General features: G+C 40.0%; 1 protein-coding gene across 7 annotated transcripts in view; it reads right to left on the bottom strand.

Moving 5' to 3' along the window:
- Positions 1 to 541: 541 nt before the first annotated feature.
- ZHX1 (zinc fingers and homeoboxes 1) overlaps positions 542 to 26,887 on the bottom strand; it is a 28,013-nt gene continuing 1,667 nt past the window's right edge. For 2 of the 7 annotated variants that reach the window (XM_032685121.1, XM_032685127.1), the window contains exons 3-4: positions 7,722 to 11,107; positions 542 to 4,249 (exon numbers count right to left, since the gene is read on the bottom strand). In XM_032685121.1, the coding sequence (XP_032541012.1) occupies positions 8,256 to 10,880 (2,625 nt within the window). In that variant the 5' untranslated portion in view covers positions 10,881 to 11,107 and the 3' untranslated portion in view covers positions 542 to 4,249; positions 7,722 to 8,255. The remainder of the gene's footprint in view (positions 4,250 to 7,721; positions 11,108 to 26,887) is intronic. The other 5 variants (XM_032685162.1, XM_032685170.1, XM_032685153.1 and 2 more) reach the window with 5 other exon arrangements.

Below are 26,887 nucleotides of genomic sequence, written 5' to 3'. Positions count from 1 at the left end.
ACACTTGAAGGAGATGGGTGTGATGAGTCACCCAGTGCAGAACACAGCACTACCTCTGGCAGGGAGCTTTTTTTTTGACGGCAATGGCAGAAATGCACAGCTCAACAGCAGCTCTTACCTCAGACCCTCCTTCTCTGAGGACAAGGCACATGTCAGAGTAGCCACAAAGCATCATGTACAACTGACAGGGACTTCAGTGAGGAGGGGGTTCCTACTCACCCCTACTCTTCCCACCCCAAATATTTAAAATGCCATAATAAAGACAATCTGCCTTAATGAGAAAAATCCCATGAACATCCCTGGGCTGCTGACATGGCAGAACACTTCAGCAACGAGCAGCTGTACTGACTCACACATGAAGCTGACCTCACACTGGCTGTTCAGCCAAGCCAGTTTTCTGAATTCAATGTATCTGAGGAATTGGTGAAATTCAGTTTTTGTATAACAAGAAAAAAGATATTCGAGAAGATTTGGTCTGTGACATGTTCCTACAGACAATCATGATTCCTGGTTTTCACACCACCTCTTAAAACCACACACACTCAGTAAGGAGATATTTATTCCATTATTTCTGTTTTCAAATTTTTGGTACAAAGTTTATTTTCAGAAGTTCTCACATGATCCTTTCTTCTACCAGCGTCTTTTAGGATTTTTCTATCTCTGATTTATTTTCTTTATCTGTTGAAGCAAAAGCAATAATTGCTACAGAAGCAATAATGGCAATATTACAAATATTTTACAGCAGCATCCATTCGTTTCTTTGCCTCAAAAAAATAACAAAAATAAATCCAAAGACAAGATCCATTCGGCCACAAAGGCTTAGGTTTTTGATATCCAGAAGTATGCTGCATTCCCATATATGAGTTGTACAAGTCCAGCACAACCTCCCAAGTTTGTGCAGAGCCTGATAAATAAGACACAGAAATATCAGTTACATTATACTGTTTCTAAGAACTTTTACTCTGTAAAATGTTTGGTCACTCAAAGCTATAAGCTTAATCACATATCAAAGAACACAGGCAATAAAGCCCATCTTACTAGAACATATAGTATTAGGCCAAACAAAATATAAGAGGACAAAATCTAGTGGTCACTGAAGCCTCTTCAAAAAAGGTCTAAAACAGAATGTTTCCATCACGTATCAGAATAAAAACGTACTGTATTAAAATTTGAATTATTTTTTTTTTACAAGCTGTCTTTTAATCAGTCTTCTATTTACAGTGCAGAACTGCCAATTGCAGTAGTTTAACTTTGGCACAACACTAAGTTCCAATCCTTTTGAGTATTCAAGTCCTGTGTGTGTCCAAAAATTTTCTTGGTTTCACGAAAGATTAGGCCCATTCACAGTTAACCAGTTATCTTGAAATTTTTCAAGAATTGCTTCCCCTTCACCACATTGGGCAGCTACAAAGGAAAGACATTGTAAGCTATTGCATCACTCAAAAGAAACTCTTCATTCTAAACAGTGACAGTATTGTTGCTTCCTTTAACATCACATACACCAGACAGATCACACAGACAGCTACATACTGGACACCTTTCTAAAAACCTTGCTGGTCGTTAGTGAATCATCTTCCTCATACTTCAAATACATAACAATGCATTAACTTAATTTCATTTCACATGTCAAACAGGACATTTAAATATATTGCAATATATTATAGAAAATTGCAAAGCGCCATCATTTCTGTAAACGAGACTGACACCTGTTAACTCTCCTGTGCACATGAAGAGCAGTACCTAGTGCCACATTTTCTATACAATATAAAGCCTTCCCAGGTAGGGCAACTCATTTTAGTGCATTTCTGTACAGATTGTAAGCACACATGCAGATAGCCAACTATGCAGGGTTGGAAATACTCTTGTAAGCTGAAACTTGGAGGGTGGGGGCAACATTCCAAAATCATAGCAGAGCTGTTGTGGTTCACTGTTTTGTAGCATAGATGAAGACTTGAATCTTCTGTTGTTCTAGCAGACTCTTTAGGGAGAGTTTCCTGATAGGTATCTAGTATTGAATAAGCATAAGGAAATACTTTCATCAACTGGGACACAAATATTATGTGTCCTAACACATTCTAAGTTATGCACAGTCCAATGTTCACATGGTAACCTCATCTCTAAAAATACTTGAGAAAACCCAAAGCATTTTTATGCCACAGTATTATAACCAAGGATCAGTTACGTTACCCATCACTGTAGTGCCTACCTGCTCTAGAATAAAAAGAAAAGAAAAAAAGGAAAAAAAAAAGGCCTCACTTCCCAACAAGCATCAGGTTGGAAGCAGAGATAAGTACCATTGCTAACCACAACACAAAGCTCAGTGCTGCAATCCAGAAAGAAGATCCATCTCGCCTCATGACAGGTGTCTGTAGTGTCAGCGGCTGCCTGCAAGCCACGCGTAAGTCAGGGGAGCCAGGGAGCAGATCATCGACTGATGCCAGGCACCAGGATGAGCAGGTTTGCATTCCTTGGCTGTACTTGCCCCAATGCAAACATCAACATCCAATCAGAATCCCACCTTAATTCAAGAAAAGTGCTATGGGATCCTCTATGTTTTACAATGTTGTATGAGTCAGTTTTGCAATGACTGTCCACTGAAAAAGTGCAGATGTTCTTCATCAAAGAAAGAGAAAACTCCCCCAAGAGCTCCAACCATTAAACTTACAAATACTGGCTATAACCCACTTGTGCTTCAAAATCTCCCTTTTTAGAAGTGGGGAAACAATGCAGAAATTTGATCTATTGTGTGTAAGTAGCTATTGAGGGGATTTTTCACTTTCTGTGGCAAGTTTCATTTCAAAATATTTTCCTATGGAATACATCACCAAACCTCAAGTAACTTCACCTGTAAGTTTGTGTCATGCTGCTGGGTAAATCTACTTATCCTAGGATATCACAAGCTTAATGGAGAATACAGGTGTAACCCAGCACTGTTCAGTGTAGGGAACTGAGCCCTCTACTAGCTCTTTCCATCTCTAACTTACACAGTCATTCCAGGCATTATAAACAACTCCCAACAGTTTTACTGCTCTCCGGTCATTGATACTATCTTTCCATTACTACTGAATGCAAGCAAAAATATTTTCAAAGAAAAAAATAAATTAAATCAAAGAAAGTAGCTATAGTTCATTGCACTCTATTTTTGTGCCTTCAGGTTAGGGCAGGGATATTTAACACTACAGAAGCTTAAAGATTATCTTCTCTCCTTGGGAGATATGAATATAGACAGATATGGGACTCAGGTGGAGGACGCAAATTGGTACTATCATATTTACAGAAGCAAATACTGATATCCAGCCTGAATACACAGTACTCCATTAAGTGCAAAAGGGAAAATGCTCCCCACCTTAAACTACAGCCTCGTTACTCAGCAGCCAGAGACTGACTAGTTGTCAGAGTTACTGCTGTGATCTCATTTCAGAGGAAAACGGAGGAGGAGAGTGTCTGCATCTTTGGGCTTTCTGGCCTACGGGGACTGCGTAAGGCCATGAATCACTTTGTATGGGATCCAGAAATGCTTTCTCGGCTCTGTGGAGGAGAAGGGATTACATTTTCCTGCCTCCAGATTTCGTTGGTGAACAAAAAAAAAAATCAGCTTTTGTCCAAAGTCAGCAAATCATGCATCAGGAAATTATTTCATGTAATGTGTGGACATTGCATGAGTTTCCTTCCCAATAATCAAAGTTATACTCAGACACCATATTACATATAATGTAATGAAAAAACCACTTTCAAAATCGTACTGGAAAAGGTTAAAAAAGGGAATGGTCTCATTTACTATAGTGTATTAGAGATAATACATTAAATTCTAATCATTAGGTACTAGATACCTTTTCCTCTCCTTTGCTTTCAAGCAAAGCAGATAATTCTATGTGCTAAAAATTAGTGATTGAAATAATTTACTCTTTCTTGTCAGAACACTTCTTACAAGCCAGCACTGTTAGATCATTCAAACCTTCAGGGAGGAATAGGTCTGACTTTATTTTTACAACACTAATTCTGGGGTCATTGAGAGGCTGACACCGGGAAGACAGCACTGTTTAAGATGGAACCGTGCTCTTTCACTGCACTCAGAAGCAAGCACAAAACATGCCAGGAAGGAGGACAATACTGGGATGTCTCACCCAGTTGTGACACTGCTTTCTTTCTTTTAGCTCTTTTCCCTCTCCATTCTGGCTCAGGATTATCTGTATTCTCTCTTTAGCTGAATTCCAGAGACAGCGCAAGTAGCATCATCAGAGCAGTACTCCTGGCAGAAACAGCACATGAAGAAGAAAGCACTAGCTTAGCTCTACAGGAACTGATGCTCACAACTGAATTCTGAAAGAGTAGTCCCAACAAATACTGAGAAACCAGCCACCCAGAGGTAAGATCTAAGCAATATCAGAGTTTCTTCATCTCACTGTCACTGACAATCACTGAAGCCTGGCTCATAATGAGCTCAAACCTAAGAGGTGAAGCTCCACAGAAATACAGAAAACATACCACAGTTCATCTAGACACAGTCCTTTACCAGTCAGGAAAATCAACAAAAAGCCACATGGACAGTCATCCCCGGACAGATGTATTTTCTTGCCCCCTCCCTTCCCACTGTCAATATAGTTCAGTCCAAGTGGCTTCCAAAACACCTTATAGGTGTGCATAAGCTACAAGAGGGAGCTGGGCTTGCAGGGGTGCACTGCTTATGAGCACAGCAGTCCTCAGATTCATAATAAATTAAGTCACTTGCTGATGTGCTAAGTTCAGGAAGTTTCCTGCATGTAACTAACAGAATGAGAAGGTGCCATATCCTTTCCACCCACCAGGCAATTTCTGTTTATCTCAGGTGACTGTATAGTGTGCCCTGTGCCCCCAGGTAAGGAGCACAGCAGCCTGAGGTTGCCTGAGATGAATCTGGGCTAAACCACTGCTACCAGTAGCCTTGAGTTCCTACCACAAATCAAGATACAATTGACCAGCATGCTGACCGCTCTTTCCAATGCTTCTCGTGTCAGGCCTGACCTGGGAGGCCTCTAGAAGGAGTTTCCCCCTCTCCCAGCATGCAGTGCAAATACACACATGCTGTAAACACGAAATAAACCGGTAATTAATGGACTCTGCCTGTTCAAACAAATAACAGTCAGACTGTCAGCAATAATGAATGCATACGACTTCTCTCTTCAGGCTGAACCCACCCAGGTTCTCCTCATCCTTAGCACAACTGAAAGGCTTAAAATGTGCAGGCAGCACAAAGGAAACATGGGGACTCTGCATCTCTCATTAGCTGATCCACAGCACATGGTTTAATTTAAATTTTATATTCTGCAAAGAGACGGTTTTGTCACTGGGCTGTAAATACTACTATAACCAGTGGAATACACGGAACTCTAATATTTACAACAACTGAAAATTTGGCCCAGTGTACATCAGCCACCGCCTCTGACCACTTTACTGAAAGAAGACCTCCAAGCCAACTATATTTAGTCTGATAAACAATGTATTTCCTCTTCCTGTGTTTTTGAGACCAGATGTGCTAAGGCCTACCATTGTAGCGGACAATTATTTCACAGAACAGTGTCAAAGCAGAAAATATCCCAGTTTAATCATGTAATTAACTTGGATCTCTATTTTGTCCCATTTTTAAAGAAGGTAAGATTCCCAGCTAACCTAAATGCAGTCTCTGCTAACAAAAATGGAGATATTTATTTGGACGCATTGCTTCGTTGTTGTTTGGGGGTTTGGTGGAGTTTTTTTGAAAGAAAATTAATTCTGGGTCAACCTTAAGGATTAAGGCAACTGCAGATTTTGCTTGCTAGAGGCATATTCCCAAGGATTTGTTTTAATGTTTTTGGAAACTTAAAAATAGCATCTATTTTCATTCCAGCTTTTTCCTTTCCTACTAAGCAAGCACAGATTCTTGACCCTGTATTCCCAGCAGAACTTGAAGCCAGTGTCTTACATCTGCTGGCATCTACAACAGCCTCATCCATACCATTACCTGCCAAACAAGAATCCCTCCCAACTAGATGCAGCAGTCAATGCTGAAAAGGCCAGATCCTGATCTCTCTTGCACCACCTCCCATCCAGAGTCATAAACACTCCGTGAAATAGGATGACAACATGGGTTTGCTCCTCCCCCACCCCAATGGAGGGGATTCTTGGCTAGTCCTCTTTAGCACCACTGACTGCTCTGTGCCTCACCAACTTGAGTCTTGGAAGCCAGGGAATGGTTTTCATCATCACATTCGTGACACACACCATAAACTATTGCCTTTTTCTATCCAGTAATCTGAAGCAGTCAGAAGAGCTCACCCCAGCAAATGACCTTCATACAGAACATCCTCCTGCAGCTCAGAGAGCTTGTTCAATCTGTAAGAAGGGCAGCTACAAGTGTTCAGAGAGGAAGGTGAGCCTGAGAGGTTAACAATATTTTTTGTCAGACATCATTCCCTTTCTTGCTTTGACTTGGGCTTCACTCACAATCAAGTATGAAAACCAGATGTAACACGGACTCCTCTGCTTCAGAAAATCATGACTAAAAGGGCTTTCTTGGTCTTTTCACAGTATGGGAGAAAGAATAATTCTAGAATACGTTCCTGGAGATGGGGAAACATTAGGACACATTTTGTCTACACTAATCTGTTCTCAGTCACCAGATGCAGAAGCCTACAGAGAAGATGCCGACAGATGTGCAAAAGGAGACTGCTAGTATCCTTTCCATTAGTGCCAATGTAAAAAGCAGACAATGCCGGTGGCAGCAGCACCAATTCATCATCATCTTTTGACATCTAAATATAAAGTAACTTATCCCTAAAACTGCAAGCTCGCAGTAGCAAGAACACAAACTACTCTTCCTCAGAGTACCTGTTCTCTAGGATGCCAAACATCTGCCTAAACTAACTTGTGTGAATTTGGCCCACTGCTTTTAAGTTGATAATTCAAACGTACTGTGATGCAACTGTCTTGAGACCAAATGATTTTTTTTTTCTATTTTAAATACACTTATTCAAGATGTAGATGTTTTGTATCAGATTAAACTACTACTGGATTCCAGTTCAGGTAGCTCAAACCACCTCTAAAAATAAGTGTGTTCACCCAGCAGTGCTAAGAGCAATGAGCACAGTGGAGAGTTCAACAATTAGGATAAATTACAGTTAAACCCACACAAAAATCACTCAACTCGGCTATCACTGAAGAACAATTCAACAGTAGTGTGTTTATAATTCCTAAGCATCTAATAGCCATATAACTTCATTTTGTTTGAGAATTAAACACCATGTCATTGCCACAACTTACTTGAAAACCTTTCTTACTAACACCAAAAGATGCCTTTCATCTCTATATCTGTGTACTCTTACAAACCCCTAAGCAACTGTGAATGACTTCTAGGCAGTTTCCAGCTCATGTTTACCTTAAAATTCAGTGTAAGATTTCAAGAAATAATTCTTTTTAGCTAGAAATATACATACTTCTCTTACCATTTCCAATGAAGGAAAGAATGCACAAGCTAAAAATGAGTGTTACTATCAACTGCATCAAGTCTGTCAGGCATTTAAATTAAATTGATGTAGGATACACTGATTAACTGTAACAAAAAGCATCTTCTAGCATCAGACTCATTCAGTTAGCTCATAATTATCAATAAGGAACATTTCAGTCCAAGTTCTGTAAACCCCAAACACTCTGAAGATAAGCAAAAGGTGCTGATGTCACCTTATTTTCTTAAAGCAATCAATCCTCACCCCTAGGTTCATTGATTCCTTTTGTCACACTTTCCCCTTCTCTTTTTGTTTCGAACTCTTTCCTTAAGAAATAAACCCAGGCCTTGAAACCTTTAAGATGAAGTGATGTTCCAAAAAGACCTCTAAGTTTTTGTGTTTTCCTCCTTCATGAGCAGGCAAAATGTTCTCCTACATCAACAAAAAAAGGTGTCTGTGTTTTTTTGGAATCAAACAACATAAGGCAATTAAATACTGAGAAGCAGTCACATGTATGATGAACATGAACCTTCCCATCAGTGATGTGGAAAAGGAGCTGAACTTGATCTGATTTATAACCCCCTGTCCTAGGCTGGGCCTGAGGATGTTCATCTCTTGTAGCAACGAAGCAAGCAGTTGTTGCCTCCACAGGTAGCATCTTGCCCATGTTCTTGTAGGTGGAAGAAAGATGCTAAGCAGCTGCTTGCTAAACTGAAGGCCATGAAAAATCATTTGGCTCTTCACTGTAACATCAAACCTAATTCATAGGTTTTTGGCCCCCAAATCCCAAATTGTACATCAGTCTGTTTTTGAAAGTTTACGTTTAACATGTCTGGGGGGTTCCCAAGTATCACTATCATCTGTTTCTTCCTCGTCTTCCTGATCGTCCAGCATTTCGTCTTCCTCTTCGTTCTCATCAAACAGCTCTATTCCAAGATCTAATCTTCTTTGCCTCTCTGCAAACCACTCTCTGACCTGCTCATATCCCATGTGAGATTTGGCTACCAGTTCATCGAGGTCTTGCTCATTAAGGAATTTGTGCTTCATATAGTAGTCCTTCAGGATTGCTGTTCCAGTTTTAAATTTTATGACAGACACACCTCTGTCCCAGCAATTTAACCTCTTGCTTCCCCGAGGCCTCCCCCGAGGCCTCCCTCTCCCCCTCCCTTTTGGTCTTCCTCTCCCTCTCCTCCTGGCAAAACCTTGGCCATTCAGACTGTTTGCACTGGCGCTCTGGTAATAGTAATACCATTTCAATCCACCATTTTTCCAGGCATAGCGAGTATCTCCAAACCAACTCACAATTTCTGATCTTGGAAGCCCAGTTTCTTCTGCCAGCTTGTTGTATTCTTGTGGAGATGGCCACTGAGTACGGACAAAGGAACTTTTGAGCATGTGCAACTGCTCTGGTGATTTTTTGCCTACTTTGCTCGAAGTGGAACACCCTGATTTTGTTCCTGCTGCTCCATCTCCCACAGATGTTTCTCCAGCCTCTTCTTTTGAGCTGCCAGCATTGCTTTCATTCAAGTCAGCTCCCTCTTCCTTCAAGACATTTGATTTTCTCTTTTCTGTAAACCAGGCATCAATCTCTCTCCTAGTCAGTTTGGTTTGGGCTCTTAACCTATTCATCTCTTCATCAGTGAGGACAGGGTTATTCAGAAAACTTGCTTGGAGGATTTGCAGTTGTTCAGCAGTCTTCTCTTTGAATTTCTGTGGGGTGAAATCAGGAAAAGCACTCCACGATGACTTGCTCTGTGGAGTGACTCCTGTTGGGGACTCATTCATTTCATCACTTGAATCAATAACAATGGTGGCACATGAATCACTGTTGAGGTGAATCCCATGATTATTCTTTGAGTTCCTCTGATTGTAGCGTGTATCACTGAACCACTTTTTGATCTCTCCTTTAGTCAAACCTGTTATTTTCATAAGTCTAACAATCTCTGAGTCTTGAGGAAACTGATTTTTAAGGTAGCTGACTTTTAATTCTGCCAGTTGTTCCTTAGTTTTTTTTGCTCGGATGCCAAAGGAGTCAGGATTCATCACTGTGGATTCATTTTTGATGGGCTGAGGGGCTGGAACAGCAGCTACTTGTTTGTTTTCTGCAATAGGCTGAGCACTGTGAATCTGACTCTTCTGTAGCTGTGTTTGGTTTGGGACTCCCGCTACAGTCAAAGCTATTGGGGCTGTTACTGGTAACGTATTTGCACCTGCAACTTGAGTGAGAACAAGTCCTGGCTGACCAACTATTTGGCATGTCTGTAAAATGGAAGGTAAACCATTGCTAGCGGCAGAAATGTGTGCTGGAATAACGGTAATTGTCTGTGGCACAGTATGCACTGTGCCATTAAATTGTTTCCTCCTTGCTTCCTCCACTTCCTCTGGCGTCCAGCTCACACCGTGCTTCAGACGCTGGGCAGAAAACCATATTTTAATCTGTTCCTCTGTGTACTTGGCTTGAGTGGAAAGAACAGTGATTTCCGACATGGTTGGATATGGGAATTTGTTGTAGGTGTTAAGCAAAAGAGGATTGTTATCCAAAGCAGTATTATAGGCTGGAATGCTATTTACAGGTATTAGGACTTTTGGAATCAGGTTTGAGTTCTGTGGAGCTGTAACAGCTGTTATAACCTGTGCCACCCCAGGCTGAAGCACTGGTGCCGGGGTCACCACTGCACCAGCCACATCTGCTGCACTGCAAACAACTGAATGGCTTGGTTTTGACTCAGAAACTGCCGGTGGGGGGTTTTCTACTACTTCTTCAGAGTTTGGCTCATTTTCAGTTCCCTTTTCTTCACCAGGAATGTCATCAACTACATTGTGGAAAACAGCGATACGTTTAGCCTCGGTTTTGTTTTTCATCATTTTCATGATAGGAGTTTTGCTAATTGAGATCCCTGATGACGGGACCTCAGAAGAGTCGGCCTGTCCAGCATTTTCTTCTCTAACAAAACTTCCATCAAAAGTGAGATCATTTACTGTTTGTTCAAAGATTGTCTGATTATTACGTTTTACCATGGTCAATTTAAAATTCTCCTCTCCAGGGTGGTGCTTCACATTATGTTCTGAGAGGGCATCATATCTTTTGGTAAGGAAATTACATTCTAAACAAACATAGGATGAATTTAACACTACGTTGGGATGTTCTGAATCCACATGAAAAGTAAACATATTGAGATCTGGAGTCTGAAAAGTACAGTATTTACACTCATAACCACCTTCTACTTTATTTGTATTTTTCTGATTGTCTGAATCCACATACTCATGAACATCCTCATCACTTGTTACACTCTCTGCTGTAGGGTTTTCTGCTGGCGTGAGCACAGGTTGTCCTTCCTCCAGGTCTGATACCATTTCCAGATCTGGGTCCTGCTCATTGGCTAAGACCATGCACGGTGTTGTTGATTTTCGTTTACTTGCCATGACTGTTACTGTGAAAATAATACCAACTGGTCAGATACAGACTCAGCTTCAAGCTCTTCTTGATTGATAATAATAGTAATAATGGCTTTCGGTACTTTAAGTCAGTTCTTGTAAAGTCTCAACATTTATCCCATTAGCAGCTTTTCCTTTGTAGTGCAATCAGATTTAAAATAGATAGTTGAGGATGAGATGTTGAGACATGCTGTTTTAAAGTCCACATCCACCACCTGTAGCAAAGAAGAGACAGTGAAATTAGTTCAATTTAAAGAGTAACTTCTATTCTGCTACATATTATGGCTTAACGTTATTCAGTCCTTTGAGGTTCCATTGTTATCCCCTGAAACCAGCAGACCCATTCCAAGAAGAGATAATCGAAGCTAAGAAAGGCAAAATCCAATCAGCTTGAAATTTCAACCAATCAGGCTGAAATTTGTTTCAGTTCATGTAAACACAGTGAAAGAACATAAACAACACAATGGTATAAAACAGGTAACTTCCTGACTGTTTCCCTTTCTTCAGAAGCCTTTTTCTTGGCACAGTGCTGGGGTCACTCTTGCCTTTGGATGCTTTGCCTAACCTATTACAACCTCTCTCCACAGCTCTGTGAGCTGAAGTTCTTCCTATCACTAAACTTGAGCCCACTATGACATCTCCACTACCAACTCTGTCATGTCCTTCATGTCAAAGGCTCTGAGGGGTCCCAGAAAAGGCAGGTTTAGAGTGTTTTATTATTGCATTATACATGCAAGCATGACCATGTGCAGGGCCTTTCTCCCACATCTGAAAACAGGCAAAACTATCTTTTTAAGGCACTCTGACAGAAAACTGTCCTTTCTTCCTAGCCTCCCAAATATCATTCTCCAACTGAAGACCAATCCCAATCCAATAAAAGTTGATTGCTAGCACATGGCAATTAGCTAAAATCTGTTTCCATGCCTCTATGCATTAACAGAGAGATGACTGTGTGAACGTACCAGAGAGAAAGAGCATTAAAGACTGATATATCAAGCAGAAGCCAAACAAAATTATGTATTCTCTGCTTGGAATTCTTTGTGCATTTCTAAGAAAAACTGAAGTACCACCAAATAAAGCTGAGGCTTACAGAAATTCGAAGAATATATTCTTAAATTAGCATAGACTGGAGTGAATTTTATCCCACAGAGACCACAACTAGTCTGCTGGAAATGATGCACAAACTTCTGCAGAGGGTTATAAACTCTGTAATAGTTTTCTTCTTGAATTAAAATCTGATACTGATTTCTCATACCAAAAATCCCATAGGCACAAGAACTTTGAGACAGTGGAACATCTTCTACTTCCCTAAGTGGGGGTATCTTCAAGTCCAAGAGGAATGCATCCCCAAGTAGCTGTTTCAGAAAGTTTAGAAAGGGAACAGCATGTAACAGGTTAAAAAATGAGGGCCATCTTTGCAAGACAAAGTCTTAAAGGAAAAAGAACAGTGTAAAAGGAAGAAAGGCAGTTACAAGAAATGGGAAGGGGAAAAGAAATATTATTTTTCACTGTATGATGATTCTTTTTTGATTATGGGAGGGCATAATAGGAAGGAAGATCAATAATTCTTAGCTTCACATTTTTTCTTCAGGCAAAAGGCAAAAGTTTTCATCCATACACGCCACCAGAGCTGCTCATAAGCTCTGTTTTTGAAACTGGATGTCTCACCTCACTTCTTCAGAAATATCTTCCCCAAATGTTTCTGTCACCCTCTGCACTACTTCTGTGACTACATCCAAAGTGCACAGCCTCACATGATACACTTTTTATGCCAAGGATATGGTTAAATGGCATTAAGGACACTGACAACGCTCAATAAATCTTGGGTAATCATCATTCCAGTAGAAAGATACCCTTCTTCCACAAGTTAATAGTGGCAGTCTGTAAAACTGAGCACAGAAGTGCAAAAGCTATTTAATATATATACAAAATACATACTGCAGGCGATCTCATTTCTCTCAGCAGTGAGAGAACCATGAAGCAAAGCTAAATGGATCCATTTGTCTCAGTGTCTTGAGGGATGAGAGGTAGAGCATTATTAACCGTGCTGCTTCTCTGTGGGGCTGGAGGGCTCTTGACAAAAGAAAGACAACTGCCAAGACCATGTTGAGCAATGCTCTGGGGGAAGAGCTGGGTGGTATTACCTAATCGTTCTGTGATCTTGAGTAAAATTTCAGAAATGCCAGAAATGCTCATTTTCAAAAGTGACTGCACAGCTAGTTTTGCTGACTGAAGTTGCATTTTGAGAAGGGACTGTGGTACTCTGCAGTGCCTCCTCCCAGGACAGCATGTAGGATCTACACACAGGGCAGCCTGACTGAGCTCAGGGGCTTGCCAAGGGTCCTGCTCTGGGATGGCCCAGAGTGCAAGTGAAAGCAACATTTGACCTGATGTGCAGTGTTGAGCCATGCTCAAGATAAGGCTGGAGATAAGGAATAAAATGGGAAACCTGTCCAAAAAAATCAATAAATGTTTTTCTCCAGTCCCCTCCTGTACCCAATGGCATTCACAGTGTCTGTAAGCCTACAGGTCCACGTGCAATTACATCACCCGCAGCCTTTCAGCTAAATCTCTGTATCACATTTCTGTTGTGGCTCAGTTTTGTTCACAGTTCATAGGCAAATTATCCTATCCCTCTACTGTTTACCAACAGAGCAACACGTTTCTTTGATGCAAGCGGGTCTCAGAAAAAGAAAGCTGCATCTGTGCTCTTCTGATTATGCTATGTAAGATGAGGGGTTTTTTTAAAAGGATGTTGTGATGTCAAAACCCTGTTTAATTCATGGCTATGAAGTGGTACAACAGCATTCACTAAAATCTCAACAAAGTGAGATGCTTGCAACCCTTCCCAGCCTTCCTTCCTCTACAGACTTTACAGAAACCTCTATTCCCTTATCCCTGGTGCTTATGTGATTATTCCACCTGTAGCACCTTGCCTGACATGTTCTCTCAGTTAAGCAGGGGATTATGAAAACTCACACTTGAGCAGTTTATCAAACCAATTATGCATTACCCTTGGAACCTGTAGTTCCTCTAAAACACCCCTCCTGTAGTGCTTACAGGAATGTCACTTGGGACCTTGCCATGTGTCTTGATTTCAGTAAGGTTTGCAACATTCCATTCCAGTAGGCCAATGACTCAAAAAAAAAAAAAAAATCAGACTGGCTTGACATAATGGGGTTTTGACAAATCCACCTTTGTAAGAACCTTGTTACAATTCTTTAGGTTCTTACAGACTGTTTTTTAATAAATTCTTCCTGTGTTGGCCTGGGAATGAAGGCCCCGTTAACCAATCGGTGACGCACTATGCGCTCTCCTCCTCTACCCAAGCGTCTCCCTTGTTTAAGAGTGCGTACTATGATACTATGCTTGCCTGTCTCGACTCTGTTAAGACCTCCTCCTCTTTTCCATGAATTCCTGAAGATCATCACTAATGGTTCAGAGATTGTGTTCTCTTGTCCCTTACATATATTAGGGTCCAAGATGTGATTTAATATTGTTAAAGATTTTCTATTTTGATCTGGACTGTATTTTTATCCCTCGCTGTTAATATTGACATTATATTGTCCAATTTGATTTGTAATGAAATACTAAGCAAGGTGTTTGCTTTATGTCAAAAGCAGAATTTTTTTAATAAAAGAATGTGAAGAAAAACTTAAATTATTTACACTCTTAATTTCTCAAGATGCTTGTCACTGCAATCTCCTCTAATTTCACTTCAGATTTTCACAGAGTTGATATTCCTAGCAAATCGCCCCACAAAACAGACATTTTTCTAGGAATATAAAAACAGTAAGTGCAGGTATAGTTTTCTGAAGGTCCAGGATCTGATATTTTATCTTTCAGCAGGAAATTGGTCAGGACACGGTTCTTCAGAAACAGTTAGCAATCCCAATTAATAAATAATTATATGAAGACAGATTAACTCCAGAGTGGAATTCAGCATTTAAAGTTGTCTCTATAGCAGTTTTAGATGGAGACTTACATAAATATTTTCTAAATAGGGGCAGAAACCTTCTACCCATTTGATTATAGTTTGAGAATAAAAAGACAGAGTTGACAGTGGAAGACATACGTAAGGCACCTGTTTCCAGCACAATTTTTTACTCACTTCTTCCTTCCTTCCCCCAAACAGCAGTAGCTGATGCAGCAAGAAAATAAATGAGTTTACAAAAAATGCTGCGTGTTCAGGGTGTATGGTTTATGAAAAGGCATTGCTTCCTGCCTGCTGTACAACACTTCCATCCAGCATGCAGGAAGAGCATGCCAACAAAAAATCCAAGCCCATGTAATGTGATTTTAAGAACATACACAGAGTGGCTCAGGAGAAGATGAAGCAACAGGAACTGCTTCTAACTTTTAAATCCCACTAGATTACAAATTGCCTATGACCTCTCTCAACACAGAAAATGTTGCCTTCTCCTTATAACCCATGACAATGTGCAGTTGTTGATCCTCTGTTTAGCCTCCTTCTATTACCATTTATTCAGAGTACATGTATCTATGTCAGAAACTATTCTGCAAAGAGCTCAAATAGGCTAATATGCTCTGATTTGTGCTGCCTCTCAGTGAGAAGGGTGAAGAACTTTGTTGTACAGTGCCATTTTCTTCAGTTGTTCATTATCTGCGAACTTCAGAGGATTACTGCTCATGACTACAAAACAAAGCCACATCTCTATATAAATCCTGCAATATTCACATTTGATTCCCATTTTAAAATAAGGTCTGGTACTAATTCAACACGGGAGCAAAACTTGTCACATTGATTTCAGCAGGACTTCCCATGTGCTACAAAGATAAGGGCATACTTGGGGGCCTTGCCTCAATACAATTGGTAATGAGGGAGGCGAGTACCAAAAGCAACTGTGCTGCCCAAGCAGAGCTTCAGGGTGTGCCAAAGCCAGCCCCGTGATGGACACAAAGCTCAGCAGAGGCTGAAGGGAGCCTGCCACAGGACATGTGACTAGGCTTTCTCAGCTACTTCCTCTCAACACTGGTTTAATGGGTAACAAGCAGGTTCCATCAAAGTAAATTTCAGAATTTCATGCCAGAAGTGACCACTAAATGACCTAGATTATCTTTCTCTTCCAAAATACACTCCAGCTACCTCTACAGTGAGCACAGCAACTTCCGCCACTGCTTTTGATACAGAAAGCCATTACCAGATTTTATATCTCATCATGTATATCATGATCAAATGTCCCACTTAACAGTCATGTGTGCACTGATGAAGACTTTAACATATGCATGTCTCTGCTCCTCAGTCTTGTAAGCATGTATCTTCTGTGAGATACAGTCACCTTAGCAGCTAAACCTCACACAGGCAGATTTTTTATTTTGTTGGCTCTACAGTGCCCAATTCAAATTGTGAGCACTCAGTACTTTTAACATCAGACACCTCTACATGATTACTCTTGAAAGTGAGTATCAGACTTGTGTAAATACTTATCATACCCAATAAAATGGCAGCAGAGTCAGGGATATTTTTTTACATATTTACAGCTCTGTTTTGATTGCTTTTACATAGCAAAAAGAAAGGACAAAGAAATAAATTACTGACATGAAGAGAAGTTTTAATTTTAAACATTTAATTCAAGCCCCCAAAATGTTTCATACTGGCTTTAAAAAAACCAGACCAGTAAGAAATTATTCATTTTAAAAATTGTTTATAAAAAAAGTTTCTCCTTAAAACATCAAAACAAAAGATTTCATTCTCATGGGATTTCCTTCTTTAAAACGAAACAATCTGGCACACATATGATTTCACAAAATGTTCTTTCGACATGATTCTGCCTTTTTTTTTTTCCCAGAAGAAAAATTTCTAGAGGCATTCATTTTCCCAGGCCCTTGTCTAGTACTGCAAGTACAAGACCTTCCTTTAACTTCCTGGAGTTCGTATCCCCAGACACCTTTCAGCTTCTTCAGAGCCCGAAGCCGCAGTCCCACAGATGGTGTCCTTGCTACCGAGCCCGACTCATTCCCTCATCATCCCTGGTGCTGCACAGGAACCCCCGCGCTTCTGAAGGTGACACAGCTCAGCACAGATTGTCTCGCTCTCCTCTCCCCCTCCTCCACTAATTCCCACTATCTGTATGCGCCCCTGTCACATTGGAAACCACACTTCACATCGGCTGCTCTCTGCTTTCATTAACATTTGCCTGTCACCGTTCAAAATGTATTTCTCACCAGTAATTAAGAGTATTAGAAGCGCTCTACCCTTAAAAAGTAGGACTAGGTCTCAGGGCTGACCAGCTCCCAGCACCTTTATACCTTCTGCTCTGCCAGTGGCCTTTGCAGAAGCCCAAGGAGCAGCTGCAGGTTAAGGATTACACTGATGCATGGCAATACAAAAACCCAGACAGACAGGGAAGGAGAATCCATTTAATATAGGTGGTTTAAAGCAGTCTGCAGTTGTGCATGACAGGCATAAAAGCATGATCAAGAGCAGGTAATAAAAACATACTGCAAATTCTACCTTGGATACAAAAAGGTAGTGATATATTATGTCTCATAATTTTGCCTTTTTTTTTTTTAAACAGTGGAATGCATTTCTCAGACCTCAAGGCTAGATCCTTGCCAAATTTCAAGTTCCTATGTCAAATCCCCGAGGCACAGAGCTGCTCAGAAAAAGAAAGATAATACAACATTTACATGGAGATTGCTTCTCTTCCTCTCCTTGCTTCCCTCCTCTCTCTGTTAATTTTGCTCTTGAATCAGTTGAATGTTCCCCCAAAAGTCAACGAACAAAAAACAAAAGCAGCCTCGAGACAGAAACAATGGGTGAGAAATTCCCATTTCAACCATCACAAGAAAGTGAAAACAAGGACTTACAGTGGCCTCACCAGGTGACACTAATACACATTTGTGCTCCACATATACACACTGACTTGCATATATGAGGATACAGGCCCACAATTTAGGTAACTTCTAAAAGATTCCAAAATATTTGAAATAAATGTATAAGCTCAGTCTTTGCATGAACCAGTGTTTTATGAATGAGGAAAAGCAAGGACTTGGGAATGTCACTTGAAAAGCAAAAAAGATGACAGTTCTACTACACTGACTTCGGTAACCCCATGTCAAGGTGAAGGCTATAAGGCATATTACCAAGGCTTCAACCGCTCTTTAGAGCCTCCTCTACTACTGGGTCCACTACAGGCTTTTGCTCACATGTGCAGAAGAACCTTCCCTGTGTGCCTTGGACTCACCTGCTTCCCACTCCACGCCCTTCCTAAAGCCTCTCCAGCCTCGCAGGTCTGCTACCACTCTGTGAGAAGGTTGAGTGCAGAGTGCGTAAAAAGTCCTTTATGTTCTTTGGCACATGATTTGCATCTCCACTCATGAAGCAAAAAATGCGATTTCGGAGCTGGTATTTTAGGAGGTTTTTTTAATGTGGTTCCAGAATATTTCCAGTATCATATAACAGCTTTACAGCTGTAAGCTGAATCACACAAGTTAAGGACAGACAAAACAAAGAATTGATCTAGTCGCTACTGACAGACTCCTCTATACTGGAAAAATGCAGAAGAATTTCGTGTTCATGCTTGCAAGAAGAGATGATCTTCCAGCATTTCTCCAGGATGTTATCCTCTGACCTTGAAACAACCAACGTTGGTCACAGAACAGCACATTCACAACTCAAATACAGCACATAAGTTCCCCTCTCTATTTAGGGTACTTGGTCACTGCCACTAAGTGCAAGTATTCCTAGTGCTGCACTAAACTGGGCCAGCACCAGGGTGACTGTCAAGCTAACTCAGGCTTGCCTTTCCCTGCAACACCAACATACTCTTGGTCTGCAGCAGACAACTTTAGGGGTGTAGTGATGGTGGAGAAACAGCACCTCAGCACTGGCAAGGAATTGTAACTAGTTGTCTAGAGAGGTTGTAAAGATCTGTTGGGAACTTTTAAGGAACTTCCATTCTTGAAAGTATTCAAAACTTGGTAAGACACTGAACAACTCCATCTACTGTCACAGATAACTCTGCTTTGAGCAGGAGGCTGAACTAGATGATCTTCAAAAGTCCCTTCTACTCTAATGTTTCTAGTCAGGATTTTGAGATGTTTCAGTTTCTAACAAAGAGGAAGGAGGATAGGTCAAGTTGCCTGCATAAACACTCTCTGCAGTCTCAGCTATCTAGTAAAATGCCATTGTGTACCAAGTTAACCTTTGAGAAAAGCAAAGCATTTTTATTTGCAATGGTGACCTGACTCCACCCCCCTGCTGAGTACTGTACTGTACTTCTTGGATGCTCCTGCTGATTTCTGTGGGAGATAATGTCTTACTCCGTGTGTGATAAGACCTACTCCCTCACCCTCTACCCAGGCCCCTCATCATGCATTCACAGAGGGGATAAACATTGTTTACTGCCCATCAGCCCAGTGACAAAAAAGGTAAAAGACAGGGGATTACAGAGCCTTTCAAACACACCCTGCTCACTGTGGAAGTCAGAGAGATGAGCATGTACTCAAGTTACCATGAAGTAACGAAGGGTCTTAAAGAGTCAGCAGAACAGAACAAGTATCTCAGCTCATGGCACAGGGAGCAGGAGTTTTGAAGTGACCGTGTTTCACATATTCCACCCCACAGGTTCTCTTGGACCAGGAGCCCACAGTCCCACTTGCTCCGGGCTCACCTAAAGGAAGGCCTTCACTGCAGCAGCAGACTAACCCAGCGCAAATCAACAAGTCTTTCACCAGGCTGGTTCCCTGTTCCACTGTTTTCCAGGCTGACGCTCCAAACCTTGCTTGTAAACCTCACCTCTATGACTTCCTCTGCACCAGACCCGTGACCCTTCTCGTCACTGCTCAGAGCCTGCTTGAGAGCACGATTTCCATTCTGGGAGCCACCGGATGAGGAAAGTCAGAGGCTGCACCTTTTGCCCTGTTCTGCTGGAGCTGCCTGTCATGTGAGTCTCTCTTGTAGGAGAAACACAAACCTCCCATGTTCAGTCCTGGCAGGGAAGTAACAGTGTGGATTTCCAAAAACAGACTACCCACTTTCACTTTTTGTCTCTCAAGTACAAAGTATAATGGTGGAAAATTAGCAGAACAGGATTTAAGTGGAATAAACGGAGTTAACTAAAACACTGCACTTAAAATTAATAGCTGTGGAGCTGCTTTTTTCTTTTTTTGCATTAGATTTAAACACCATCAAAAAATGGATTAGTTCTGTTTTAAAAAATGTAGGTAGCTTAAAGCTGCATAAATATCTCACTGATTGAAGTGACAATGAGCAGTAAAATTTTATTAAGAAATATTGTATTTCTTAAGAAATATTGTATTTCATTTAAGAGGGAATAGAAAAGCTTAAAAAACATTACACAGCACAGAACAGCATCAGGGTTGGGGGAAGGAAGGAAAAGAATCAGTACGATGTTTAAGCCACAAAATTATTTCAAGTAGGAAAATCAAAAGTTTTACTCAGAAACACTTTGTTCATTTACATTCATGTTTCAGGAACGCATTCTCTCATGAGAAGGTCTGACTGTAAACAGCTAAGTTTTTATTAAGACAATAAAAGCACTTAAAAAAAAGTAAGTATTACCACAGTTTTAGTTCATATCACCACTTTTAGTTAACTAAGTTGGAAATTCTTAGTGAAAACACTGAATTAATGACAGTTAATGACTAACTTTTATACAGACATTCACTTGGTAGACAGTGAAGGTAGAAATTACTTTCTGAATGACAGAAGCGTCCTCTCAAAGTTTAAAAAGCAGGACAGGTTTTTTTCTGGGTAAGACCTCCAATTGAAGCTTGAGGGCTAAAATCTTAACAGACATGGATACATCATCACAGAAATAATAAATTTAATCTAGTAAGTACAAAAAAGTATCATATTTTGTTTCACAAAACAGTAGGTTTAGAAAAAAAAGTCACGTTTGAATAAATGTGTTCTTAGATAGGCTATATTTACAATAGTTTAATAATACAGACATGTTATGCTGTTTGGGTGAATTTTAAATTAAATTTTAAATTAAATTTTAATTTCCAATCAAATATAGCTGGACATAAATTGGGAATAAGAGGAACTAATCACTAACTGAAAACCAGGATATGTATAATTCACTGTTTTCTATGAAAATGACAAAAGTCAAAATGAATACTTTGAGTGTATGTTGAGATAAAGGACTGATCAGGTAAACACTCCCCAATATAATGTATCCCTTTACAAAACAAAACTCTGCAAACTACCACAATATCAAACAATGAGAATCCCTCATCATTTATTTAAGTTATCAAAAGCACAAATCCAAATCAAGGCAAGCAGAAATCATTTATATCGAGGTTCCCTACGTGCAGATTTGAGCTGTAATCAAATCACCTATTTTAATTATTCCATTTCCTATATATCAGGATTGTTTTTGAATTAATGCATTAGTTAAAGGTTATCTGGGGGAGATAGGGGAATACAAATACTGTTAAGGAGAGGTAAGATGAACATGTTTAGTATGATTATTAAATCAACCAAATCAGAAGAGCCCAGGATACAACTGGGGCGTGGTACCCAAAGAGAATGTTTATAAGAGTGTCCAAGTTAAGCACAGAGAACAGACAGGCCTGGAAACCCTATGGGAGTAAGATGCATCTGTTGTCGTAGGCAGCCCCAGCAAAATGTTACTGGTTCACTAGCCTGGGGCAAGCTTTTTCTTTTTTTCCTTCTTTTCCTTTTTTGACAGCCAAGTACAATATTAGCTTGCTTTTTTTCTTTTTTTTTTGTCATCGTCAAGCTGAGGCCGGGTGAGAATATTTAGTGTCTAGACTAATAAATGTTTGTAAGGATTTTGCAAGACTGGTTTATGGGAACAGAATCCACTTTTTGTTTTTCTGCTGGAAAAAGCAGCATTAAAAGCAAATGAGCACCATCATGCATTTGTTTTAAATTGCATATTAGAGCACTGCTATTTTGTGTGCAATCAATACATAATTTGGAAGAAAAATGCTTTTAAAATTCAAAGCTATCCCTGAGCAGCTAAGGTTCTCTTGGAAACTGAAGGAGGAGTCTGAAATTATTGTTCTTTTGTTTGCATCCCCCAGTGGGAAAGGCAGCACACAACTAGAAACCACTGTGCTTTGAGGCAGCACGAATCACTAAGAATAAAGATCAACCCCCCCTTCATTTAAACATTAGATATTAAAACTGAATCTAGGATGAAGGCAAACAACTAAACACTTCCGTTTTCAAGCAGTTTTTGGGTTAAATAAAATAGCAAAGGGACTACATAAATCTTGTAACTGTCTCTACAGAAATTAAAAAAAGGTATTTTGCATAACATGGCCTGTCTAGACCCCAATTACAAGCATCAACTTCATCACTGGAAATTACTAGGATATGCATGGGCCAAAACCTACATTTTCTTTTTAATATTTGTTTTGGAGGGCGGGGTATCTCAAGATGAAATGGCTGACTGAGCTTTTTATTTCACTGCTTTGGGTGGAAATGACTGACTCTTTCCGCACAAAGTAGTGCTGAAGAAGCTGCTCTGGTGCAAAGCAATCTCCAGTCCCAACCCTCCAGCCAGCTCTCACCCTCAGCCTGTCTCTCTCTCTTGCCAGCTCTCTGCAGCAACAGGGCTTAAACGCAGCCTGGTGAGGAAGAGGGCTCCTGCTCAGTAATTCACAGATAGTAATTACTATCTGTAATTCAGCATTACATCTGGAAACAGGATATTCACTCATATAAAGGAGCATATAGCTGCAAATTCTGCCCTCAGAACTAGCTTGTACCTATATGCATCTGACTTAAACTGCTGTAGAAGTATTTCCCACTCTGTCAGTAAGCGTGTGTGATATCAGAGTATGGTGTTCACGCTGTCATCATCCATGAAAGTATTAATATACTAGAAAGCTTTCAAAGCAATGGATTCTGAACTAAAATTTCAGTGTATTCAGTAATGTAAAAATTCTCCCTCTCTGGACATTATACACAATGACTGATATATCTTGCTAAGGATGTGCTCATGTGATTATTTCTTTACTACGTGCGGAAAGAGTAAACTTACTTTACTTCAATATTACTCTTTTCTCCCACCTCTTCCCTCCTTTCCCCAAAAGAAACAAATAGCTGATATTAACAAAGCCTTATACTTCCCCTAAAGGAACCCAAGAAGTAGAGAACTAAAAAAAAAAAAAGGCTACTTATCAAGAATCAGAGTTAAAATGAATGGGTTTGGACTGTAAGATAAAGCACCCAAAGTTGTAATTACCTTAACAAAAATAGTCTTCTTCCATTCTAAATTATTTCTTTTAATGAAATAAAAAAAATTAGTTCTCTCCTCACCAACAAACTCCGACAAATTTAAGTAAAATGCATTAAGAAGTCAAATTTGAAAAACACTCACAACGTACAAGGAGTAAAGTTGTGTGTGTTTGCATCATATTTAAACAGATACCTACAATGCCAGCAGGGATCTTGTAAAGGCATCAATTCCTCACACTGATCCATGCACAAAAAACGTGAACTTGTGACACTCCAGGTATGGTAAACCTTTTGTCAGACAGATCCCCACCGAGAAGTTTGGAGAACACAGAGCCATTAAGTATTCAACACTGCAAACAAGGCTGAACATTGTGCAGTGCTGAACGCTCCAAAAATTCCAATGAAGCTACAAATGTGTTTCACCTTGTGGAGAATCCTCCTGAGAAATGGGAACCCCTGAGCCTTCATGCTTACTCCATCTAACTCACTTGGCAACTGCTGCCAAGCGCCCAGCTCCTCCTGATACAGCTCGGATTTGCAGAGAGCCCTCAGCTCCCCTGATTTTGCTGAAGGCATCTGACCCATGTATAAGAAGTCAGTGTTTTTCTACTTTGAAGGTATTCTAAATATTAACGAGAAATCTGGACTTTCTGAAGAAGCACACAGCTGTAAATAAGGTATTACAACCAGTCTTCTACAGCCCAAGGAGTAATAACTGTTCTTTCCTGACTTCTTCCCCATTGTGTCCCTTTTACTCTTTTTCGGACACAGAACATTCCTAGATCTCAACTGACCTGATTAACAAGAACCTTACACCCATGCACAGAGCCAGCAGGAGAGTTTTAAAATCAACAGCATTTTGGCATACAAAGCATGTCTTTCCATTATCATACAGGGAGGAAAGTAACCATATTAGTACCATGTTTTGTTTACATTAGTGTGTCTCATTTTTTAGGAAAGGCAAGCTTAGAAACCTCTACCAAGACTGCCCTGGACTATACAAACATGCATTTCCATCTATGAAGTTCTTAGCAACTTTCTAAGCTAAGATAATGTTAAGATAATCACATCCTATCCTATAACCAGTGACTCAAGCTTTAAAATCTATATAAAATGATTACCCAACTCACTGAATTAATTCAGCTAACAGCTATTTTCCATCCAGTACAGTTGGTTCAAAGATGCTTTGAAGATTCAGAGTGCTGAACACTTGGAACTTTCACCATCTCCATCAGAAAGTTCAAAAGCTCTTATCTGTCCTCCTGCCTGGTGGAGTGAGCTTGGCACTCACAGAACGATGCCGGCTTTGCCAGGCAGCGAGGGCTGGTGTTACACACGCCTCATTGCACAGCTCTGTCTGCCCACTCTTCAAACAAAACTGCCAGCCTTTAGGTCTTGCTTGAGCAACAACTTCAAACTGTGGGTCCCTGGAAGCATGTAAAATTCCTTCAGCTCCTAGTGAGACCAATAAGCAAGGAAGGTGAGGAGCACATTGCAAAACACCACTGAGAGAAAGCCAAGCTGCACAGAACGAACCTAAAATACCAAAATCACTTTCTTAAATGGCTCCAAACATGATGTGAAACCTGTTCTTTCAAAGTAGAATATATTGAGCTCCTTTAGACTTGTCAGGCACAAGCAGAGGTCATGCTGCTAAAGGATGTTTGCAACATTAAGTTCTTTGCTACCTTTGACATCACTTAGGGAGTGCAAAAAGTAGCATATTCAAAGTTCCTTACAATTTTTCCCCAAGATTGTTTAACCATGTAACATCCATTCTTCTTTTACTTGTCAGTAATTTTCCCAGCTTCTGTTTTTGCCCCTTTTAGATCATACTCCTTTTCAGAGAATTCTATTGAACTGTAACATTTGCTACGATCTCAAAGCACTTGAGAATAAAAGAGTGATACACATCTTCTAATAAGTGACAACGGCAGATTTTTGCTCAATTTGAGCTGATCCCTGAAGCTAGTTAGAAAGAATCCACTGGTAGTAGAGACACTGTCCTAAGAAATATGTACCACTTCACTGAACTTGGAAGTATATGAAAAAGACTTGAGTGCACCTTCTGAACTTCATTCCAGTTCCTTGACAGAAAGACCACAGAACTGGAAATGCACCATCAGTTAAAGTGACGCAAGGCATAGAACTATGAAATGCCATAGAACTATTTTATGCAGCAAAATGGTTTGACTACTTGGAAAGATCATGAACCAGCCATGAAAACTGAAAAAAAAAAAAAAAGAAAAAAGAGAAAGAAGATGAATTGGAATAAGAACAATAAATTTGAACTAATAAGACTAATAATGCTGACAATATGAGAAACTTAATAACAACAAAATTGTATTCTTATAGCTATATATTCACCAAAGGCCATGCTACTGACAGGTAGTGGGGAGCTACACGAGTAGAACACTAAGATCAGTATTGCTGTCTATTTAGGAAATAGCAAGAAAGCAAAAGGGAAAATGGTACTTTACTGAAAATTGCATCACTTGTTTACACGTCCCTGACAGCTCAGAGGCGAACCATCTTGGACATTTATGGATCAATGACCCCACATCTGAAGCACAAGGAGAGAGAATATTGACCATTAATATACAGAATAGAACAGTACGTCCGTGCACTCAGCTAAAAATGGGCATAACATTCCCTCACGCCATGACCCCAAAACTGTTATCACACAGAACTTTAACAGATACTGTTCATTCTGTAAATGTACAGATCATTCTGTAAATTTTACAGCAGGCTCAGGATTTATAAAAATCAGAAAACATAAAAATACTGAATTTGGTACCGTGAAACCTTGACTAGACCTCAGCTTGACAAGTAAAGAGAAACTGATCATCAAAATAAAGATGAGCCAGAACTTATCTACAAGTGATCGTGCCTTGGTTATATTTATTATGTGCAAACAGAATAAAATCCAGTTCATATGTACTTGGTTCTTTTAAAGTTCCAGCTTCATAAAGCTGCAAAAAATCTTGTACTCAGATTTGAGGAAAGAATCTGACTTCAAAGACACATGACTTTTTATCAAGTAAGACTCTTTGAAAGTCACATACAAACAAATGGGTCACCAATTATAAGTAGATGAGAGTTAACCAAAAACTTAAACCTTTCCCTCAGACTACATCTAAACAAGCGGACAGAAAACTAGGGGGACACCTCAGGGATAGCAATAAGCTTAACTAAAATGCTATAGACTACTCAGTGAAGCAGGAGACACAAGAAAGTCTTTTTGGTACACTAGGAACAAAAGGGATCCAAACGTTATTACAAAGTCCATTATTTGATAGAAATTCTTCAGTACTGAGAATCTACAAAAGGCAGAACTGTTCAATTCATGGTCTCTGAAAATAAGCATTCTGACAAACTTTGTGATAAATATTGTCTATACCAATAATAAACTACAGTTATAAATGACAGCAATTAAGGCTAGACACCAGGACACTGCTAAAGCACTCACAGGTCATCAAGGGTATTGCAGGAGAAGAAATAATCCAGAAGAGATTATTATAAGAAACACACAGAAAGTAGAAAAGTAAGCCTCACAAAAGAAAGATCTACCTCGAAGTGCTATGTTTTACAAAGTCAAGTTTGGGGACAATCACAGTACACACACGCATTATCCAGATGTGATAGCTGAGGGCTTTTCAGTCTAGCAAAGATACAAGAACCACTAGCCTGAATTTAAAAGCAAGTAATTTCAGTTATACAAAATGGCACCTACTTCTAATCGGCTCAGAGAAATTCATTCAACAACGCAAGATAGACTGCCTTCCTGGCAGTG

The sequence above is a fragment of the Chiroxiphia lanceolata genome, chromosome 1 (assembly GCF_009829145.1).
Source record: "Chiroxiphia lanceolata isolate bChiLan1 chromosome 1, bChiLan1.pri, whole genome shotgun sequence".
Taxonomy (NCBI): Eukaryota; Metazoa; Chordata; class Aves; order Passeriformes; family Pipridae; genus Chiroxiphia; species Chiroxiphia lanceolata.
The sequence above is the reverse complement of the archived record's forward strand: the minus strand, read 5'-3'. Positions and strand labels throughout refer to the sequence as shown.